General features: G+C 41.8%; 1 protein-coding gene across 1 annotated transcript in view; it reads right to left on the bottom strand.

Annotated features, from left to right (window-relative positions):
• Positions 1–545: 545 nt before the first annotated feature.
• LOC108800645 (intelectin-1b-like) overlaps positions 546–14440 on the bottom strand; it is a 25228-nt gene continuing 11333 nt past the window's right edge. Inside the window, exons 3-8 of the mRNA XM_018572641.1 lie at positions 11526–11690; positions 10508–10755; positions 8798–8956; positions 6636–6756; positions 3535–3641; positions 546–773 (exon numbers count right to left, since the gene is read on the bottom strand). Coding sequence (XP_018428143.1) covers positions 621–773; positions 3535–3641; positions 6636–6756; positions 8798–8956; positions 10508–10755; positions 11526–11690 — 953 coding nt within the window. The 3' untranslated portion in view covers positions 546–620. The remainder of the gene's footprint in view (positions 774–3534; positions 3642–6635; positions 6757–8797; positions 8957–10507; positions 10756–11525; positions 11691–14440) is intronic.

The following is a 14440-nucleotide window of genomic DNA, read 5'->3' as shown; positions in this document are numbered from 1 at the left end:
TGCTGGAAACTTCCTCTGGGGTCAAGCTATTAAACCAGCTGAGTGCACTTGGGAGTTGCCTGAGCAAAGACCTCTCTACCTATACCCAGGCTCCTGTGCCCATCGTCACTGTTTTATTTCTAATACCCATTTACAAAGGGTATTAGATCCTTGATATTACAATTGGAACAGAGATGATGGGTACAGGAGCCTGGGCATAAATATAGAGGCCTTAGCTCAGGCAACTCCCAAGTCCCCTGAGCAGGTCAAGGCATAATGAGCAAATATGGCTGTCCCCCATGTACATATATATTTACAAACTATACACCAAACAAATTTTGTAATATGCTGATATTTATTTAATGATAAGATTTTTTAAATTATCATTATCATATTCACAAATGTATCTAAAAAGATTGAAACAAATATATAATTTCCCTTTCATAGATGACAATGCTGCTACAGCCTAACTTGTCCCTTCCCTACAGTTATGTTTTAAAGAAGAAAACTTTACATCAAGATGGTATTTATTAATTTTAAACATCTAATTGTACAATGAATTCTGAATGTTATATTTGTGATTACAACACAAGCAGCATAAAAACAAAGCTAGTTATTGATACAGCATTTGTACAGGGAGCTCAGCGGTAGAAGATTAGTACAGCGGATTCTGCTAATTCCTTGCTAGCGCTCCAGTCAATGTGTGTGCCGATGCCACTCCAGGCCATCGCTGTAAAGTCTCCACACTGCCCGGGACTCGCCTCTGGAAAGAAACCACCTCCTCCAATGCAGTACTGTAGTAGAAGACATATAATCATGTATCATTATACTGTATATGGCTAATAATGGAAAATAATATAATGACAAAATACTCTAAATAAAAAAAGCTGAACTCTAGTTCCCTGCCACATACAATCTGTAATAATTCCTTCTAAACTCTTTAGCTTAACACCGAGCTACATTCAGGAACTGCCGTCAGCACCTTCTGCTTGGACATTGAGACTTTGACTAGTGCTGGTGGGGCTATTTTGCTCAGTGAACAATCTCTACTTCTGTAGTAAATTGACCACATTATTTAGGATAGATAAGCTCCCAGCCGCTTTTTCTGACAAAGAAAATTACAGTGTAAATCTGGCCATACACTACTCAAATTTTGGTCAACTCCTGCTTAATTTTATTTCGATAAACATAAAGTAAAAAGCAGGAAGGTACTCACAAAGGATGAGTGTCACTCAGTCATGTAAAATAAGCTGACAGTCGGTAAGCATCCACTGGACGGATCCTGTGTGATGGTGACGTTAACGTGTTTCCGGGGCATGCCCCCTTCTTCAGAACGTGCTTACCGCCTGTCAGCTTATTTTACATGACTGTGTGACACTCATCCTTTGTGAGTACCTTCCTGCTTTTTACTTTTTGTTTATCGAAATAAGATTGATCTGCACCAGGAAAGGCGCCCCATCTGTGTTTACTTTATAGATCTATAGCTTTCCCGGCTTTCTTTGGGGCAGCATCCTGCAGTATGCCCAAGAGGATTTTCCATTGAGAAGTGACAGTCTGTGGCGCTTCATTACTTTTTACTTTATTAAATTAAATACTAATATAGTGTAAAAAGTGTAACACTAAAAAAAAACAATGAAACAAAGTGTCAAATATATATAAATAACAAAATAGTTATATAAATAAAAACAAATCCATAAAATAAAAGTGTATAGATGTGCTTATAGTTCTTCTGCAACATCTTATCCAGTCCACTGTGTTCTTCTCTAGTAATAATAAATAAATATGTGTCCACAGCGCTGTGCAGTCCAAATTATTGACAAAAGTGAATCCCACTCCCTGTGCACACAGAGAACTCACCAGAACAGGATGACCTCTTTGTTATAAAAAGGTCTAATAGTGCTTGATTACACCCTTGGTATATTCCGCTTTCTCATGTGCTAATGTTCAAGTAACAATAAATAAAAAACTCCAAATAGTGTTAATCAGATGATGTCCAATTATATCCTAACAACTGCGGCCACCATCAGCCTGTCATTGCTTTGTATAAGCTAAGTGGCAGCAGCTACAAACACATGTCATTCTGGCTGCAGGAATCCTCAGATTCTTGCTGCAAATGTTTGCAACTATAACTGTAATTGTAAATGTTAATGGGGCCTTATTAGAAGATGCAATCATCCTGGTACAGTCTTACACACTTGAAGGATCTGCCCAGAAGTTCTAAAACTTATACACAAAGTATGCTTAATAATGTATATTGTTACTAATATAACCTTGCCTATAACCTTGCCTGAATCTGCTTTCATGTTTTTTTTCTTCTCGCTCTATTGGCCATAACATTATACACTCCAGAAAATTAATTTCTTATATCTTTTTTGCCGCCAAAATTTCAATTGCTATATTTTGGAATTCACCTATACTTAATTTTAAATGGATTTTTTTCACATTTAAATTGTATAATGATCAACGAAAATCTCTCAGCGTTTTAAATGATAAACTAGAAGATTTTTGGAAGGTCTGGGACATTTGGCTGAAATATACATCCAATACAATAGACTTCCCTATATGTTTTAGAAATTATATTACACATTTTTACATTAAAGCAGAACTTAAGTGCTCGTTTGTGTCTAAGTAAAAAAAAAAAAGTCATACTGATTCTCAGCTGACTGGCTCTTAGACCAGGTCCTTCCGCCTCACTCCCCCTCTGCTTCAGCGGTCTAAGGATCCATGAGTGATCGTGTTATGTACATTGTGTAGACAGGCTGGAGGGAGCTGTGTCACAGCCGGCTAGATCCGGGTGAGTATGACCTTTTTTTGCACCTAGACACCATTGATCACTTAGGCCCCGTTCACACTGAGCGATTTATCGCACGGTAATTCCCGCGATATCGCGGCTATTTACCGCACGATATCGCTCTCCAATGCTTGGCAATGGGTCAAAGGGTCCTGCCGTCACGGGTCGTGTGTCGCTACAGCAGGACCATTTTTGGAGCGGATTTTGCCGCGATTCAATGCTTTTCAATGCAAGCATTTGCGTGATATCGCGCGACAAATCGCGTGATATCGCACAAAATGCAAATCGCGCAAAATGCAAATTGCGCGATTTGCGAATCGCCAAGTGTGAATGGGGCCTAAATCCTTGCAGTGAGGGGTTAGCCTCACTGCCAGGGTTGAATTTTTTTTTTACCCCCGAAGTTCTTCTTTAATGTCTTATCAGACATATCCTAGGATCTCTCATTCTCCTTCTTGTTTTATACTTTCTACAGATTTCCTTTTGTAATACCAATATAAAATATATGTTTATTTCTGTATTGTATTCTCTTAAACTTTTGTTGTTGTAAACTTTATAAAGATTGTTGAAAAAGAGAAAATAGTGAGTTTTGTTTATTGTGAAATTTAAAAATTTAGCAAATTGTCTCAGTCACTTGGGGTAGAAAACATGAATAGCACCATATCATCACAAGAGTTAAAGGTTCTCATACAAAATTATCATTAACGTATGTGCTTTATGCACAAGGTAAGAAATACCGCCATTCTTGGTCACTGGTCACAACTTACATGTTCTGCATTGCAGCCTTTGATGACTTTTACTCCAGGACATAAAGCAATTGCTGCCTTTTCATTGTTGATTACTCGGAACTGGATAAAACCGCCAGTGGCTTCCTCTGCAGAATACAGTTATAGAGTCACTATTCACCAAAATCAGAGAAGACACAGTATATTATCCCATGAACAAGTCCATGCAATTTGGGTTTGATTTATAAAATACTGATACTGGAGCTGTTGCTCGTGACAATCAGTTGAATTTTGTGTTTCATTTATGAAGTGCGGGTCTGTGAATAGCAATAAACCCAGATAGCAGGGATAACTTGCCACAAACTTGTGGCAGGGTTAAATTGTAATTCTTGTTAACTTGCCACACACATTCCTGGCAAGTTGTAGACTTGCAGAACACTTGCAGCACAAGTTCTAGTTGACACTTTTTGAATTTGTAGAAAATTTGCTTGGCAAGTCTACAGCAAGAGTCCTGCAGGTCTTAGCCTCGCTGGTCTGGAGACTTGCAATGCAGACTTGCTGTAATTGTGCAACAAAATTGTGAAGCTTGGCAAGTCTGCAATAGTTTAGCAAGTCATTTTCAAACTTGCAGCACAATTGCTTGCTATCTGGGAAGCGTCTCTGCACTAGGCAAAGATTTAGGGGGGTATACACAAAAGAGCCGAAGGATCCAGCCGTAGCTTTGGCTGATCCTTCGGCTCTCTTCAGCTGCAGGAGCCCTATGGTTCAGTCAAACCGAAGGGCTGCTGTACGGGCTATTCACAATAACCCGTATAGCACTTGAAGGCAGCCGAGCGGCTCAGACAAGCCGAGGGCAAATGCTTCAGCTCAACTGAGCCAAAGTGACAGCTGAAGCGTGGAGAAAGGTCGCCCGATGCCGACCGATCTCCACGCAAATGACAGCTGGGCGGAGCCACCTGTGATCTCACGGCTCGCTCCGCCCAGTTGTAATGACAGATCAGCCTCCCCAAATGACCTTGGGACGCTGATCTGTCATTAAACAATATGACCTCTTTGCATGTGGTCGGGTCGGTGTGCAATGTTTTTTTAAAATTACTTTTTATTTCTAATTTTTTTTCTTTGCTGTAAAATATTTGTATTTATTATTTTTTAATTGTTCTATTTTTTTTACATTTTTAAAATAATTTTTCAACTTTTTCCCCCCCATTCTTTTCATGCCTTGTTTGCCTCGCGGCAGATACGCCCCTGACTACGGCTCAGCTAAACGTGCAGAGCATGTTCGGCTGACCGAAGGCAGCCAATCTACGGCTGATTTTAGCCCATGTATGGCTGAAATCAACCATACAAGACTGATTGAATAGCCGAATAGCGTTCGGCTCACTTCACTTTGGCTGGGTTAATCACTCAGCTGCCTTAATTAACACCTTAATGTTTCCTTTGCTCCAATGCAACCACTGTGAGGTGAACTATTTGTGTGGGTTGCAAGGTTTTCTGTAAAGTGGCAAATTAATGCTTAGGCCAGGCTGCAACCAGGAAACAGTGAATGGCCAGAGCATTGAAGTCATAGTGGTGGTAGCATAGTTTCTATAGAATAAAGCTTCTCCCATAAAATTAGATGGTGGCTGCCTGTGCCTAGTAGCTAAACAATATTTGTCACTAATTTCTAATGTCTGTAGACACCTTAAAGCCCAACTGATCTTTCTGTTTAAATATGCTAAATATATTTTAGGTGCATCAAAACGAAAGGTGTGAAAGTATTACAGTTTGTTCTTTTAAGAAAGCAGCCACAGCTTGAGCAAAAAAAAGGCTATCATCTTCCAGCATTCTGTACGGAAGGACCCTTGCACAGTCAGTGCAAGAGCTCTTCAATCAGCAGAGAGCATTAGAATGGCAGGAGGTGGGGATTGAGAGCAAGAGTGCTTTTTAACATTATACTGGAATGGCATAGGTTTCTCTACTAAGGCCCTTTTTATACAGGCACCTGTCTGTTCCAAGCAGCAGGGGATCTATGCTCACATCCCAGGCAGATCAGAGCAGTACAAAATGGATGTAATTCTTGTGACATCTGTGTCAGTTCAATTATTATCTCCATTTCCTCCATAATCCCATGTTAGGCCTATGGGGAGTCGGATGTAAGCAGACATTTGTCCATTTACATCGGATTACCACTAATCCACCACGATCTGGTCTGCCAAAATGGATCTCAGTTCTGTTGGTTTTTTTTTTGTTCAGGGGTAATTGGATGTATTTGGAGATATGTCCATTTACATCCAGCTGCTTATTGAGTTACATTGACCTTCACAGATTCATCCGAAAAACTGCCAGGCAGATCTGGACAGGCTGCCTGTATGGAAGGGGCCTTTGGCTGTGGCTGCTTTCTAATAGAACAAATATTTTGCACACCTTTTATAATGATCCACCTGGAATGATCTGGAAATCTACTTAGCCATCAGATGCCTTATAAGTAATGTGCCCTTTTCATATTGGGCCAGATAGTCTCAAATAATCTTTGTTGCACCTGTTAGAATACACATTATTGTATCTATAGCAATAACTTCTGCAGTATACAATTTTGGTCACTAGATGGCAGTGTTTATAAATTCTGTGATATCTATGGTAGAATCTCTGTTGTATTTAATGAGGTAGAGAATAAAGCTATGGCTTCCTTCCTGTTTCAAGCCATGAGCAGCATGCATATCAGACTGTGTGCTTGTGTTTCTCTGTGAGGCTTTGCAAGAAGTTCCAACAGCACCAAGGCCCCAAATCAGAATTAAAAGTGTCCAGGTAAAAGATCTGAATCTTATTGGTGGCTAAGTGGGCATACAGACTAGAGACTGAAAACAATCTGATAGATAGTGGCCTTTAGAATAGACTTGATAACATCTGTCTGTGTGGGTTATAGTGATCAAGAAGATTGTTCTATTCTGACTTGAATTCAAGTTCAAATTGTATTAGTGGCTTTGGTCAATGAGGTTAGTTATATAGCACACAGTGATAAATAAAACCGGGCAACATTTTATTACTAACTTATCACAAGCACCTACTCACCTATTAGAAGCATACTACAAAAAAATGACTGTATATTATTAACACAGAGAGAGTCACTTTAATATAAAGTGCAAATCCATACGTGAAAAACTTACTTTTTGTATGAGGTGCATTAAGTCTAATTGTCTCCTCTGCACTTCCCTTATCGTAAACAACTGGAGAAGAAGGTCCATTATTGGCAGGACATGTCCCAACATTAAACTTTACAGGATATTTCTAGAATATACACAAATAGTCTTACACTGAGAGAAAATATAGGTATGATAATATTACCAGAAAATAATACATTTCTTACCACTTTTCCATGAACTTGTAAAGATTGGTTCTACCAAAACCGATATTTCATGCTAGTGAGTTGAATCATTTACCAGTTACTTTTATCTATCTGAGATGGAAAGTTACAAGGACAGCATACCGAGATACAGCGCTCGATCTGGGGGGTCCTCTATAATATAATACTGGATGTACTTGTTCAGTTGAGCGGCTTCAGAAGCATACGGACCGGGTTGTCCGACCGATGGGTGAGTCTAACAGAAAAAGGGAGGGGAGAAGCGCTGCAAACCAAGTGGGAGAGCAGGGCGATTTTTATAGGAAGTGAGGGCTGGGAAAATAAGGGCAAGTTGTGATTCCCGACCTTCAGTGGTAGATCCAATTTCTCCAGAATGACCCAGAAAACATAAATGTGTGATATGGAGATGAGTAAAATTGTGTGAAAAATAACTCAAAACAAATGTAGTAACTTACCCTTAGGTAAGGAGTGTTGCGATATCATCGGCGAGGAGTAGAGGTGGGTGGTTTCGGTGTTCCAAATGATCTTTGCTGTGGCCCGTTGTTTGGTGGGATGTCTGTCGTCTGTTGTCCTGTTGATTGAAGATAGCGAGGAGGCCGAGGTGGTGGCGGTGTGTTCTTTACTTGCCTTGCGTTGTTTGGTGGGATGTCTATCGTCTGTTGTCCTGTTGATTGAAGATAGCGAGGAAGCCGAGGCGGTGTGTTCTTCTTTACTTGCTTTGCGTTGTTTGGTGGGATGTCTGTCGTCTGTTGTCCTGTTGATTGAAGAAAGCGAGGAAGCCGATGTGGTGGTGGTGTGTTCTTTACTTGCCTTGCGTTGTTTGGTGGGATGTCTGTCGTCTGTTGTCCTGTTGATTGAAGATAACGAGGAATCCGAGGCGGTGGCGGTGTGTTCTTTTACTTGACTTGCGTTGTTTGGTGGGATGTCAGTCGTCTGTTGTCCTGTTGATTGAAGATAGCGAGGAAGTCGAGGTGGTGGCGGTGTATTCTTTACTTGTCATGCGTTGTTTGGTGGGATATTTAACGTCTGTTGTCCTGTTGATTGAAGATAGCGAGGAAGCCGAGGTGGTGTGTTCTTCTTTACTTGCCTTAGATAAGGAGTATTACAAAATCATCGGCGACGGGTGAAGATGGATGGTTCTGGTGTTCCAAGGTGGGATGTCTGTTGCCTGTTGTTCTGTTGATCAAGGGTGACGAGGGGGTGGAGGCGGTGTCTTCTTCACTTGCTGGTCAAAGAGGGGGGTTAATTGGCGGTTCTGTCCTAGGCCTAGGGGGATGAGTCCGAGGTCTTCCCTGGTAGTGTCACACTGTGGCCAGGAGATTGCCGACAGGGGGAGGGGCGGGCTGTGGCGGTACTGGGGCCGACGGTCTCTGCGATGTGGAGGATGCCGGTGATGTCACACTGTGTTTGTGAAAGAGGTGGGGGACGGAGATAGCAGACCTAATGGTGTGCGGCGTAAGGGGCCGGTGGTGTCACATTTGTGTGTGTGACGGCGGAGAAGGGACACAGGCGGCTCGTAATCCCGCGATGCTGCGGCAGTGATCCAGGTGTCTGGCGGTGGTAGCAGGCTAAAGTGGGGCACTCGATTCTAGGTGCTGGCTGAACTCCCGGGCACGGGTCAGGTGGAAGCTGTATATGTATCAATCGAGGCGGAGGGGGGGGAGAGAGAGAGGGACTGCAGCACACACTGCTTGAGTACAAGCCGAACCCTCTGTGTACAAGGCCTGCAGGTATTAAATGTGGAAGCTCTAGCCTTGGTTCACTACTTAGTAAATTGCTGACCATAACCAAGTATTTCGCTATAAATTCTCATTGCCCATTTGTCCTGGGTAAGGGAGAATAAGAAATAGAACTTGCACATTTAAAGGCCAAGTTGGCAATGTCATCTTTTATATTTGTTGTTCACAATTCCCAAACCCAAGTCTTTGCGTATATAATCAAATGTATAGCCCCATGCTGTTTGCTTACCTTGTATAGATTAAAGAGATTTCCTCCATGGGCTGAAAGGATGTCACTTTTTGTGTGATATCTTAGAATAGCGGTGGTTTTCCACAGGGGAAGTGGAGTCTTGTTCGGCACATGCCATAAACCCACATTATCGGCATTAATGTCATAATAGCCAGGATTCTGCATGCACAAAGAGCAAAAAGCAGCATATCATCTCCATTTATTTCTTCAACTTATACTATATATTTGGTTGATCTGTGTATCACTTTTTAGTTTTGTTCATAATAATATTGTGCAGTGATATTAATAACTTGATGGTCCCGTGTATGATCATCCATTCTTATTTTTTTATGTGTAGCACCCCCCTAACCCCCCGAAGACCCGAAGTGGACCCCCAGAGGGTAGAGAGGGCTGACATTTCACTCTCAGGGGTGGGATGTGAACAAAATTTGGCGGCAGTCACTTTAAGTGTCTTTTTAAATGCTTTATTATAGAACAGCAAAACTGGAAGAGAGGGTACAGGGCTTCAGTCATCCATAGCAAACAAGACTCCAGACTCACCAATTGTTTCAGGCTTGCACAGTGCAGAAATATTTTAGTAGAACAGAGGATGATACTGCAGTAGAACAACAGCTGAATAGGGATGTGCATGACATCTTCCCTGGGAGAGACACCAGAATTGTAGCTGAGGTCCATGCCATCTCCTGGCCTTCCTGGCACCTCCAGCAGTCACAAGGCTCCTCTGGCTCTCCTTCCCAGATAGTTCCAGTGCCCACCTGGGTCCACATGTGGCCTCCTCCAGGCTTGAGGCCTAGTCAGCTTCTCCAACCTTGTACATCTTACCACAATAGGCCCGGGGATGTACTGCCCTAGCACATGGCAATCCCTGAGTATTTATGCACTTCCCCAGGATGCACCACTGACCATGAAACACATAGTGATTGGCTGGTGAGGCATAGACCCTCCTAAGGTTCCCGTATTGGATGCCCCATTCTGTGACAGGGTCACACCCCACTCATAGGTAGGTCCAATCAATAACAGAACACCCAGAACTATCCAAATGATACCAGACTACTAATCAGCCAGACTGATTACAGTGCTAGCATCACCAAATTTAGGTAGCCACTCCACTTAAGGTGGAAGGGGCTACAGATGCATGCTATTATTATGCAATACTATTGTTCAGCAGCAAGGTATATAATGATGGTTATGTGTTTAGATGAAGCACTGAGATCTTGAGGAATTCTGAATTAAGTTTTACTTGCTTATGAGAATGTTATTTCAGAATACAGCATTATACATCATACAGACAGAACTTCTTGTATATATTATAGATGAGTATACAAAAGCATAGAGACTAACATTGCACTACACTGCCATCTACAGCTCAAAATACATAATTACAGTATTTGCTGTATATATAATTGAGACGGAAGGTGAATAATTGTGGATGTGGCCTAAACAGACAGGCAGAATTACTAAATGTGGAAATAAAGAGCATAGAGGGGACTGTGACTCTTGAATTACTACTGTATATAAATAGAAGGGACTGTGGGGACTGTGACTCTTGAATTAAGAAAGGACTGTGACTCTTTAATTACTACTGTATATAAATAGATCAGAGGAATGCTGATGTATCTAGTGTATAAATTCCCCTGCAAGTGACACATAAAAGTAATGCAAATTCACTAGTTTTTATGACTTTTGATAATAAAAATTAGTAATTGTTACCTTGTAGTCATCACTGGTTGCACCATCTGCTACACCAAATGTATTGTAGTTTGCCCAGTTCCCATCTCCCTCCGGGTTATTTTCATTGTTGCCTTGCTGGCTGGACCAGCGATCACCAACTGTGCACTTTCCATAAAAGTTGTTCTCATGGATACTGGCTACTAAGGTCCAGCCTCCACCATCAGTAGTCATGTCACAGAAGGTCTGGTAGGAAATTCCATTCTCAGTAGTCAAAGTATAAATTCCATCTGTCAATAAAGAAATATGCTAGATTTAGCATCAGGCTGTATCTGCTATCTAGGCTCAAACAGGTGCAAACACTGCTTTGCGTATTTTGAAGCGGTTGCAATCTGATAGTAGGATAGTTTAGGACCCTGTAAAAAGACTGGCAAGAACATTATCCCTTAATCCACTTTTATTCTTACAGTTGAGAGTATAGAGCACCTGTATTGCTGATAAAACTGGCCCATGTAAATCATTTTTTGGCATATGTAATTATAGGTTGTCTGTTACATTTCAAAAAATGGCAAATTCAAAAGTCTCTTTGCCGGGCTCTGCTTCTTCTTTCATTATCTCACACTCTTTCAATATCAATGAGTGGAGATTGTTGTGCACATTTGTGGAAGTAAAGCCCAGGCCACACAGGGAAGGTCTCGCAAGAATGGAAACAAGTAAATATAAGAAAGGTGAGAACCACGGCTCTAAGGACACAGGTTCAACTGCATTTCACAGTGTTGTACATCTAACCCTCATAGCCTCCAAAGTGGATGAGTGACGATCTCATAGATGTGCTGCTGTTTCTTCTATGTCTTGTCACAGGCTCGGATAGGTGCTAGACCTGTTTAATTGGAAATAATGTGCAGTAACCTTTAGCAGCCAATAAGATATTGGTTTTCCTCCACTGTAAGCAATTGTTTTGTATTGGTTGTTATGGATTACTGCACACCAATACTTTGTACTTTATTAGTAATTAAGGCCATTATATATACTGTATATGTTTATGAATCCTGGGTCTCACCTCTGGCATTGCTGTCATACTGACGGATTTCTTTGCAGCTTCTGTATCTGTCATAGCGGATGTTGTTGAAGTTGAATGAATTTAGACCGTTGCATGTTTTCTCCTCGTTCCAACATGCCAAGATACTTAAGATATTTTGTTTCTTCTGAAGATTGGAGATATTATCTGATGAAACAGAATATTACGGCCACAATGTTTTATGTTTTCAGTTATCTAATTATGCTGTAACTTAAATGTATTTTCTCTAAGGCCCCATTCGCACTTGTGAACAGGGCTAGATTACATAAATCTCACCTTTTCCCAAATGAGACTTGCGATCGGCTGCAGGTGGGGCGTAGCTGTTATTGCATTGTACAACACCTCCCGCTTGCAGCAGATCACATGAGTCTCACAGAGGAATTCATGAAACCTTGAGTGCGGTTACGGAGTCTCTGTCCACCTCCAATCGCGCTTGCGGTGCCATTATTTTCTAATGGCACCCCAGTCGCACCGGGCGGCTGCCAGGTGATCGTGTCAGGGAGAGGGAGCCATGGCTTCGTTTAGCGGGGGTCGTGACGGCGCTCCCCCTCAGTCCTGCGCCCGGGGCAAGTGACCCCCCCGCACCCCCGGTTGCTACGCCACTGCCGGGCGGATTGCGCGGATTCCCGCCGCCATTCTGCCCGTGCAACCGAACAGGATAGTGGCATTTTATGACTATCTGCGTTGCACAGTAATCCTGTACTTTTTCTACAAGATCACAAGGGACAGAGCAGTCTGCAGCAGCAGTCCATCTACTAGCCTGGAGAAGGGAGGAGGGAAGTGGCATGCCTTGCTGTGTCTGTGTGTTGGTGGAGACACACACAGCTTACTAGTACAAACAAGGGTGTCTGCATGGGACCCTGCAAGGAAAAGGAGCCACCCTAAAGCAGGATATCAGAGTCAGTGCTGATTTTACATGAAACTAAAACTTTTAAACATCAAGGAGCAGCATCCATTGTAAATAATTTGATCAGCGTTTGAAATAGCTTAAAAACCATTTGACTTTAAAATCACTTTAACTTCGGCATGTTCTAGTGAAAACTATTTTATTGTACAAATTAGTAATTTGTTAAAAGAGCTTACTCAGTAACAATTACTTATTTAACACATCTTTGGTACAAACCTGCTCCAGCACAGAGAGCATGTCCTTGTAAACAATTAACTCTGTATGTATTCTGTTCATGGCAACACTGAACTACAATTTCTGCTTTGTTAAAGTACATATAAATCCAGAACTTTTTTGCTTTTGGATAAATGTAGAAAAAGGTTAAAACCCTTCTCATGTTCTTTTTCTTTGTCCCATTCAAGAGATTTCCCTTCACTTGTATGCTATAGACATAGTGGTAGGTAAGTCAGTGAGAGGTAAGTCAGCCTCTTGGACAGCTGTCACCAGAAAAAGTGATCCAGACTTCCACTCTGTTCCTGTTCTAGAGACGACCTAAAGAGGACTATGTAATAACCCCCCTTTTAAATGGTGCCTCCCCACTGCGCTTATATTTGCTGCATACAGTTTGTAATAAATACATTTTGTATAAATTATATTTTTTTATTTATTTTATTTCAATAAACAAATATTCCCCACAAGGTCACCGCTGCCGCCCCTCTGCGCTCTGCCGCCCTGAGGCCGGGCCTCGGTGGCCTTGTAGGAAATCTGGGCCTGACTGCTGCATGGATTTAATAGCATTGTTGAGCCTGCACAGACAGGAACAAACGCTGGAGCTTTGCTGTGCCCTCTTGGAAAAAGATTAAAAACAGGTATTTACATCGTGTTTTATTACAAACTTTATACAGCAAATATATGAGCAGTTGGGAGGCAATATTTATAAGTGGGGGGTTATTACATAGTCTTTCCTTCTACATGCATTTTTATTACATTCCCTATCATCACTGGGTCTTTGTGCTTCTCCGTGCAATGCAGGAAGATCATGTCTGGTGGGAGGGGCCAGCTCGGGGCTGGGGTACATAGCTTCCTAAAACATCATATCACAGCACTCTCCTCAGAACTTCTCTGAAGAATCCTGATGCAAGCATTGAGCTGGATCTTGGGAGGAGTTATGCAAATATCCAAAGGCCTACATGAATGAGTGTCAATCTGGAGGAATGGGCATTTGAAAGCCAGAGATAATCAGGCAAGGGAGGTAAGAGCTAAATAAAGCAGCCTGGAAATTATGTGGGCTCTATCTTGGCTAAGCTGCTGTGATGACAAGGGGAGCAGTGCACATGTGGGGGTATTGAAAGAGGGAGACTGATACTTTAAGTAATGCTAGGAGCACGTTCAACATTAGGGGCATTCCAGATTACTGGCAGGATGGCATATATCACCCCAAATAGTAGTTTTTTAGCCAGGCTGTGGGTAAACTGTGATGGGTGTCACTGTCGCTCTGATGAAGGATCCCTGAGCGGACTCGAAACGTTAGCACCGTATGACAGTATAAACATAATCAATACTTTAAAATTCTTCAAGTATGTGCCGGTGAATTACTTTTATTTACTATTAGTGTTTTGGACGGCGCCATCCGTGTGGTCACCTGGGTACCTTGTGGTTTTGAGACCGTGGCAGTGCGAGTGGGATTTGGACTTTGTTGGGCCTACAAGTATGACATTTAAATTAAACTACAAATTTTAAAGCTACAGTTTAAAAAAAAATAACTTGGGCCCCTCGACTGCATAGTGCATTTTATTACGATGGTGAACTTAGCCTTTCAGTGCTTTCCTACTTTCCTGGGCCCAATCTAGGGATATATAGAAAGCCAAAACAGTTATATTTTTTAATTGTGTCTCACTATGTTGTATGTAAAAATTGCTGGTCCTGTAGTCATTGGGAGATACACGCCATGTGGAAATTGTTCTGTACACCATTAATAACCTATATACTGCCAGATTATAAATAACACAGT

Source organism: Nanorana parkeri, unplaced genomic scaffold (assembly GCF_000935625.1).
Source record: "Nanorana parkeri isolate BGI_ZX_2015 unplaced genomic scaffold, ASM93562v1 scaffold44, whole genome shotgun sequence".
In the NCBI taxonomy this organism is placed as follows: Eukaryota; Metazoa; Chordata; class Amphibia; order Anura; family Dicroglossidae; genus Nanorana; species Nanorana parkeri.
The sequence above is the reverse complement of the archived record's forward strand: the minus strand, read 5'-3'. Positions and strand labels throughout refer to the sequence as shown.